Genomic DNA, 11,510 nt, shown 5'->3' with positions numbered 1-11,510 from the left:
ACAGGTATCCTATCCTGCTATCCTACTACAAAGGTATCCTATCCTGCCATCCCACTACACAGGTATCCTATCCTGCCATCCTACTACACAGGTATCCTATCCTGCAGTCCTACGACACAGGTATTCTATCATACCATTCTACTACACAGGTATCCTATCCTGCCATCCTACTGCACAGGTATCCTATGCTGCTATCCTACGACACAGGTATTCTATCCTACTACACAGGTATCCTATTTTCTCTACTGTCTGTCTGTGTTCCAGTAGTGGAGTGTGTGAGGTGTGGAGGGGTGTTCTATACTGTCTGTCTGTGTTCCTGTAGGGGAGTGTGTGAGGCGTGGAGGGGTTTTCTATACTGATGAAGGAGCATGGGCAGTGGGCGGAGCTAGCCGGTCATGATTACGTCATGGATCTGGTGGGTATATCACACACACCACATACACACATTAAGCTAACTGAGAGTTATCATGCTAACTGAGAGTTATCAGGTTAACTGAGAGTTATCAGGTTAACCGTTATCAGCGTTATCAGGGTAACGGAGAGTTATCAGGCTAACGGGGAGTTATCAGGCTAACGGGGAGTTATCAGGCTAACGGGGAGTTATCAGACTTTCTGAGAGTTATCAGGCTAACGGGAGTTATCAGGTTAATTCAGGTTATCAGGCTAACTGAGTTATCAGGCTTTCTGAGAGTTATCAGGCTAACTGAGAGTTATCAGGCTAACAGAGAGTTATCAGGCTAACTGAGAGTTATCAGGCTAACTGAGAGTTATCAGGCTAACTGAGAGTTATCAGGCTAACTGAGAGTTATCAGGCGAACTGAGAGTTATCAGGTTAACTGAGAGTTATCAGGCGAACTGAGAGTTATCAGGCGAACTGAGAGTTATCAGGCGAACTGAGAGTTATCAGGTTAACCGAGAGTTATCAGGTTAACCGAGAGTTATCAGGCTAACCGAGAGTTATCAGGCTAACCGAGAGTTATCAGGCTAACCGAGAGTTATCAGGCTAACCGAGAGTTATCAGGCTAACCGAGAGTTATCAGGCTAACCGGCCCTAACTGAATCCTGTTTTAGATCCCAGACTTTGAAAATGTCTGGCCCTAACTGAATCCTGTTTTAGATCTCAGACTTTGAAAAGGTCTGGCCCTAACTGAATCCTGTTTTAGATCTCAGACTTGGAGCTGCCGTCCGACTTCCCCAAACAGAAGAGTTACTTCATCATCTCAGCTGAGGATCCTAATAGGGTTCGAACCAACGCCAGCCTGTGAGTCCAAACACACACAAACCCAAACCCAAACCCTTCACTGGGGAGCTAACACAGGTCTCAGGGAATGTTACTAATCACCCAGCCAGGAGGATTGGTTCATCAGGGAAACTGTGGGCTCTGATTGGCCCAACACACTAATCACCCAGCCTGTTTGTGTGACCAGGACTCTGTTTGGCAGTGGTTTTGACAGTGATGAAGAGCTGCCCCCGCCCTTCCTCAGCGCCACCCAACCTGCGTACAGCCTGCCAGGCTCTGACGGATACTCCAGCCATGGTACACACACACACACACACACACACACAGCACACAGACACACAGACACACGCACACAGCACACAGCACACAGACACACAACACACACACACACACACAAGCACACAGCACACACACACACACACCAGTATAGTGATATTAACAGTGTCTCCTCTCCAGTGGAGTCTGATGTGTTCAGCCATGGTCAGACTGAGAGAGGGGTGGATCGCTACCTGGACAGCCTCTTCAACCCTGTGTTATCAGACGGCAGCACGGTGAGACACACACAGTGTGTGTGTGTGTGTGTGTGGGTGTGGGTGTGTGCATGTGTGGGGGGGGGGTGGGTGGGTGTGGGTGTGTGTGTGTGTGGGGGGCAGTATGAATGGAGCAGACTGCAGCGGGGGATTAAGTTACTAAACTACACAGGTATCATATCCTACCATCCTACCGTATTTCATACAACCGGAGGGCTGCTGGATTCAGACCCCAGGTTCCTTCTTCTGCCATAGGGCCCTGGAGCAAACACAACACATCATAACATATAACATAACACATCATAACATAACACACATCATAACATATAGCATAACACATCATAACATATAACACAACACATCATAACATATAACATAACACATCATAACATATAACATAACACATCATAACATAACACAACACACATCATAACATAACACAACACACATCATAACATATAGCATAACACATCATAACATATAATATAACACATCATAACATATAGCATAACACATCATAACATATAACATAACACATCATAACATATAATATAACACATCATAACATATAGCATAACACATCATAACATATAACATAACACATCATAACATATAACATAACACATCATAACATATAACATAACACAACATAACATATAACACAACACATCATAACATAACACATCATAACACATAACATAACACATCATAACATATAACATAACACAACATAACATATAACATAACACATCATAACATATAACATAACACATCATAACATATAGCATAACACATCATAACATATAACATAACACATCATAACATATAACATAACACATCATAACATATAATATAACACATCATAACATATAGCATAACACATCATAACATATAACATAACACAACACACATCATAACATATAGCATAACACATCATAACATATAACACAACACATCATAACATAACACATCATAACACATAACATAACACATCATAATATAACACAACACACAACATAACATATAACATAACACATCATAACATATAACACAACACATCATAATATAACACAACACACATCATAACATGTAATATAACACATCATAACATATAACACAACACATCATAACATAACACATCATAACATATCATAACATATAACATAACACATCATAACATATAACATAACACATCATAACATATAACATAACACATCATAACACATCATAACATAACACAACACATCATAACATATAACATAACACAACACACATCATAACATAACACATCATAACATATAACATAACACATCATAACATATAACATAACACAACATAACATATAACACATAACATAACATATAACATAACACATCATAATATAACATAACACATCATAACATGTAATATAACACATCATAACATATAACACAACACATCATAACATAACACATCATAACATATCATAACATATAACATAACACATCATAACATATAACATAACACATCATAACATATAACACAACACATCATAATATAACACAACACACATCATAACATGTAATATAACACATCATAACATATAACACAACACACATAACATAACATCATAACATATCATAACATATAACATAACACATCATAACATATAACATAACACATCATAACATATAACATAACACATCATAACACATCATAACATAACACAACACATCATAACATATAACATAACACAACATAACATATAACATAACACATCATAACATATAACATAACACATCATAACATATAACATAACACAACATAACATATAACATAACACATCATAACATATAACATAACACATCATAACATATAACATAACACAACATAACATATAACATAACACATCATAACATATAGCATAACACATCATAACATATAACATAACACAACACATCATAACATATAACATAACACAACACACATCATAACATAACACATCATAACATATAACATAACACAACATAACATATAACATAACACATCATAACATATAACATAACACATCATAACATATAACATAACACATCATAACATATAGCATAACACATCATAACATATAACATAACACAACACAACACACATCATAACATAACACATCATAACATATAGCATAACACAACATAACATATAGCATAACACAACATAACATATAACATAACACATCATAACATATAACATAACACAACACACATCATAACATAACACATCATAACATATAACATAACACAACATAACATATAACATAACACATCATAACATATAGCATAACACATCATAACATATAACATAACACAACACATCATAACATATAGCATAACACATCATAACATATAACACAACACATCATAACATATAACACAACACATCATAACATATAGCATAACACATCATAACATATAACACAACACATCATAATATAACACAACACACATCATACCATGTAATATAACACATCATAACATATAACACAACACATCATAACATAACACATCATAACATATCATAACATATAACATAACACATCATAACATATAACATAACACATCATAACACATCATAACATAACACAACACATCATAACATATAACATAACACAACACACATCATAACATAACACATCATAACATATAACATAACACAACATAACATATAACATAACACATCATAACATATAACATAACACATCATAACATATAACATAACACAACATAACATATAACATAACACATCATAACATATAGCATAACACATCATAACATATAACATAACACAACACAACACACATCATAACATAACACATCATAACATATAGCATAACACAACATAACATATAGCATAACACAACATAACATATAACATAACACATCATAACATATAACATAACACAACACACATCATAACATATAACATAACACATCATAACATATAACATAACATATCATAACATAACACATCATAACATATAACACAACACATCATAACATATAACATAACATATCATAACATAACACATCATAGCATAACACATCATAACACATCATAACACATCATACCACATCATAACACATCATAACACATCATAACATAACACACCATAACACATCGTAACATGACATAACATAACACATCATAACACATCATAACATAACACATATAACATAACACATCATAACATATAACATAACACAACATAACATATAACATAACACATCATAACATATAGCATAACACATCATAACATATAACATAACACAACACAACACACATCATAACATAACACATCATAACATATAGCATAACACAACATAACATATAACATAACACATCATAACAGAATACATCATAACACATCATAACATAACACATCATAATACATCATAATACATCGTAACACATTATACACATCATAACACATCATAACATAACACATCATAATATAATACATCATAACACATCATAACACATCATAACATAACACATCATAACATAATACATCATAACATAATACATCATAACATAATACATCATAACACATCATAACATAACACGTCATAACATAACACATCATAACATAATACATCATAACATAATACATCATAACATAATACATCATAACATAACACATCATAACATAACACATCATAACATAATACATCATAACGCATCATAACATAACACAACATATCATAACATAACACATCATAGCATAATACATCATAACATAACACATCATAACACAACATATCATAACATAACACATCATAGCATAATACAGCATAACATAACACATCATAACACATCATAACATAACGCATCATAATACATCATAACATAATACATCATAACATAATACATCATAACATAACACATCATAACATAACATAACACATCATAACACATCATAACATACCGCATCATAACATAACACATCATAACATAACACATCATACCACATCATAACATAACACATCATAACATAATACATCATAACATAATACATCATAACACATCATAATACATCATAACATAATACATCATAATACATCATAACACATCATAACACATCATAACATAATACATCATAACACATCATAATACATAACATAACACATCATAACACATCATAACACATCATAATACATCCTAACATAATACATCATAGCACATCATAACATAATACATCATAATACATCATAACACAGCATAACACATCATAACATAACACATCATAACACAATACATCATAACACATCATAACATAATACATCATAATACATCATAACACATCATAACACATCATAACATAATACATCATAACATAATACATCATAACATAATACATCATAACACATCATAACATAATACATCATAACACATCATAACATAATACATCATAACATAATACATCATAACACATCATAACATAACACATCATAATACATCATAACACATCATAACACATCATAACAAACACATCATAACACATCATAACATAACACATCATAACACATCAGAACACATCATAACATAATACATCATAGCATAACACATCATAACACATCGTAACACATCATAACACATCATAACATAATACATCATAACATAAGACATCATAATACATCATAACACATCATAACACATCATAACATAATACATCATAACACATCATAACATAACACATCATAACACATCATAACACATCATAATACATCATAACACATCATAACATAACACATCATAACACATCATAATACATCATAACACATCATAACATAATACATCATAATACATCATAACACATCATAACATAATACATCATAACATAAGACATCATAATACATCATAACACATCATAACATAATACATCATAACACATCATAACATAACACATCATAATACATCATAACACATCATAACATAACACATCATAACACATCATAATACATCATAACACATCATAACATAATACATCATAATACATCATAACACATCATAACATAATACATCCTCACACATCATAACACATCATAATACATCCTAACATAACACATCATAATACATCATAACACATCATAACATAATACATCATAATACATCCTAACACATCATAACACATCATAATACATCCTAACATAATACATCATAATACATCATAACACATCATAACATAATACATCATAACATAATACATCATAACATAATACATCATAACCCATCATAACACATCATAACATAACACATCATAACATAACACATCATAACATAACACATCATAACATATCACATCATAACATATCACATCATAACACATACTAACATAATACATCATAACACATTATAACACATCATAATATAACACATCATAACACATCATAACATAATACATCATAACACATCATAACATAATACATCATAACATAACACATCATAACACATCATAACATAATACATCATAACACATCATAACACATCATAACATAATACATCATAACACATCATAACATAATGCATCATAACACATCATAACACATCATAATACATCATAACACATCATAATACATCATAACATAACACATCATAATACATCATAACATATCATAACACAACACATCATAATACATCATAACATATCATAACACATCACATCATAATACATCATAATACATCATAACATAACACATCATAACACATCATAACATAATACATCATAATACATCATAACACATCATAATACATCATAACATAATACATCATAATACATCATAACACATCATAACACATCATAACATAATACATCATAATACATCGTAACACATCATAACATAATACATCATAAAACATCATAATACATCATAACATAACACATCATAACATAATACATCATAATACATCATAACACATCATAATACATCATAACATAATACATCATAATACATCATAACACATCATAACATAATACATCATAATACATCATAATACATCATAACACATCATAACATAATACATCATAAAACATCATAATACATCATAACATAACACATCATAACACAGCATAACATAATACATCATAATACATCATAACACATCATAACACATCATAACATAATACATCATAACACATCATAATACATCATAACACATCATAACATAGTACATCATAATACATCATAACACATCATAACATAACACATCATAATACATCATAACATAACACATCATAACATAATACATCATAACACATCATAATACATCATAATACATCATAACACATCATAACACATAACATAATACATCATAATACATCATAACACATCATAACATAACACATCATAACACATAATAATACTTCATAATACATCATAACATAATACATCATAACACATCATAATACATCATAACACATCATAACATAATACATCATAATACATCATAACACATCATAACATAACACATCATAACACATCATAACATAATACATCATAACATAATACATCATAACACATCATAATACATCATAATACATCATAACATAACACATCATAACATAATACATCATAACATAACACATCATAACATAATACATCATAACATAATACATCATAACATAACACATCATACCATAATACATCATAACATAACACATCATAACACATCATAACATAATACATCATAACATAATACATCATAACACATCATAATACATCATAATACATCATAACATAACACATCATAACATAATACATCATAACATAACACATAATAACATAATACATCATAACACATCATAATACATCATAATACATCATAACACATCATAACACGTCATAACATGACACATCATAACATAACACATCATAACATAGCACATCATAACATACCACATCATAACATAACACATCATAACACATCATAACATAACACATCATAACACATCATACCATACCATAACACATCATAACATAACACATCATAACATAACACATCATAACATGACACATCATAACATAATACATCATAACATAATACATCATAACATAATACATCATAACATAATACATCATAACATAATACATCATAACACATCATAACATAACACATCATAACATAACACATCATAACATAATACATCATAACATAATACATCATAACATAATACATCATAACACATCATAACATAATACATCATAACATAACACAACACATCATAACATAATACATCATAACATAACACAACACATCATAGCATATCATAACATATCATAACACATCATAACATAATACATCATAACACATCATAACATGACACATCATAACATAATACATCATAACACATCATAACACAATACATCATAACACATCATGTCATAACACATCATAACACATCATAACATATCATAACACATCATAACATAACACATCATAACATAATACATAATAACACATCATAACACATCATAACATAATACATCATAACATAACACAACACAACACATCATAACATATAACATAACACATAACAGAATACATCATAACACATCATAACATAACACATCATAATATAACACATCATAACACATCATAACACATCATAACATAACACATCATAACATAATACATCATAACATAACACATCATAACATAACACTTCATAACATAATACATCATAACATAATACATCATAACATAATACATCATAACACATCATAACATAATACATCATAACATAACACAACACATCATAACATAATACATCATAACATAACACATAATAGCATATCATAACATATCATAACACATCATAACATAATACATCATAACACATCATAACATAATACATCATAACACATCATATCATAACACATCATAACACAATACATCATAACACATCATAACATAACACATCATAACATAATACATAATAACACATCCCAACACATCATAACATAATACATCATAACATAACACAACACATCGTAACATAACACAACACATCATAACACATCATAACATAACACATCATAACACAATACATAATAACATATCATAACACATCATAACAGAATACATCATAACATAGCACATCATAACATATAACACAACACATCATAACACATCATAACACATCATATCGTAACACATCATAACATAACACATCATAACACATCATAACACATCATATCGTAACACATCATAACATAACACATCATAACACATCATAACATATCATAACACATCATAACATAACACATCATAACATAACACATCATATCGTAACACATCATAACATAATACATCATAACATAACACATCATAACATATAACATAACACATCATAACACATCATAACGCATCATATCGTAACACATCACATCATAACCTATAAAGGCACTGAACCCCTGAACTAGCTCTCATTCTCCCAATGTTTGTGTCTGTCTGGGGGATTGGGAGCAGAACAGAAGGTTGTGTGTCTGTCTGGGGGATTGAGAGCAGAAGGTTGTGTGTCTGTCTGTGGGATTGGGAGCAGAGCAGAAGGTTGTGTGTCTGTCTGGGGGATTGGGAGCAGAGCAGAAGGTTGTGTGTCTGTCTGGGGATTGAGAGCAGAAGGTTGTGTGTCTGTCTGTGGGATTGGGAGCAGAGCAGAAGGTTGTGTGTCTGTCTGGGGGATTGGGAGCAGAACAGAAGGTTGTGTGTCTGTCTGGGGGATTGAGAGCAGAGCAGAAGGTTGTGTGTCTGTCTGGGGGATTGAGAGCAGAGCAGAAGGTTGTGTGTCTGTCTGGGGGATTGAGAGCAGAGCAGAAGGTTGTGTGTCTGTCTGGGGGATTGGGAGCAGAACAGAAGGTTGTGTGTCTGTCTGGGGGATTGGGAGCAGAACAGAAGGTTGTGTGTCTGTCTGGGGGATTGGGAGCAGAACAGAAGGTTGTGTGTCTGTCTGGGGGATTGAGAGCAGAGGGTTGTGTGTCTGTCTGGGGATTGGGAGCAGAAGGCTGTGTGTGTGCAGCTCTTAGGGTGTGTATGGTATTACCCAGGGAGGATAGAGTTCCAATGACTGGGCCAATTACGGACCTCCCTCTCTGTTCCTCTCTGTCCTTTCCTCTGTCTCTCTCACTCCGTCCATCAGGCTGTTTTAGTCTCAACACTGTTCTCCGTCTCTCTCAGGACCTGGACAAGCCAGCCAGTATGACAGGCCGGATGAAAGGAGGAGGAGGAATAGGAGGAGGAGAGGAGGAGAGGGGTCAGGCCCCCTCCAGCAGACCATATCCCCCAGGACTACAGCCCGGAGGTATGTCTGTCTGTCTGTCTGTCTGTCTGTCTGTCTGTCTGTCTGTCTGTCTGTCTGTCTGTCTGTCTGTCTGTCTGTCTGTCTGCTCCCCAATTATTTCTCTCTCTCTCTCTCTGTCTGTCTGTCTGTCTGTCTGTCTGTCTGTCTGCTCCCCAATTCTTTCTTTCTCTCTCTCTCTCTCTCTCTCTCTCTCTCTCTGTCTCTCTCTCTCTCTCTCTCTCTCTCTCTCTGTCTCTCTCTCTCTCTCTGTCTCTCTCTCTCTGTCTCTCTGTCTCTCTCTCTCTCTCTCTCTCTCTGTCTCTCTCTCTCTCTGTCTCTGTCTCTGTCTCTCTCTCTCTGTCTCTCTCTCTCTGTCTCTCTGTCTCTGTCTCTGTCTCTGTCTCTCTCTCTCTCTCTCTCTCTCTCTCTCTCTCTC

At 32.8% G+C, this 11,510-nt stretch overlaps 1 protein-coding gene across 1 annotated transcript; it reads left to right on the top strand.

Moving 5' to 3' along the window:
* Positions 1–348: 348 nt before the first annotated feature.
* Positions 349–11,103, top strand: LOC121843501 (unconventional myosin-XV-like; the record flags this gene model as incomplete). Its single annotated transcript, XM_042313119.1, has 5 exons — positions 349–415; positions 1,164–1,261; positions 1,428–1,537; positions 1,697–1,791; positions 10,972–11,103. Coding segments are annotated over exons 1-5 (492 nt in total), but the record flags the coding sequence as incomplete, so codon positions are not given.
* Positions 11,104–11,510: the final 407 nt, after the last annotated feature.

This window comes from Oncorhynchus tshawytscha, unplaced genomic scaffold, assembly GCF_018296145.1.
Source record: "Oncorhynchus tshawytscha isolate Ot180627B unplaced genomic scaffold, Otsh_v2.0 Un_contig_16801_pilon_pilon, whole genome shotgun sequence".
In the NCBI taxonomy this organism is placed as follows: Eukaryota; Metazoa; Chordata; class Actinopteri; order Salmoniformes; family Salmonidae; genus Oncorhynchus; species Oncorhynchus tshawytscha.
This window is presented reverse-complemented; position numbering and strand designations above follow the sequence as displayed.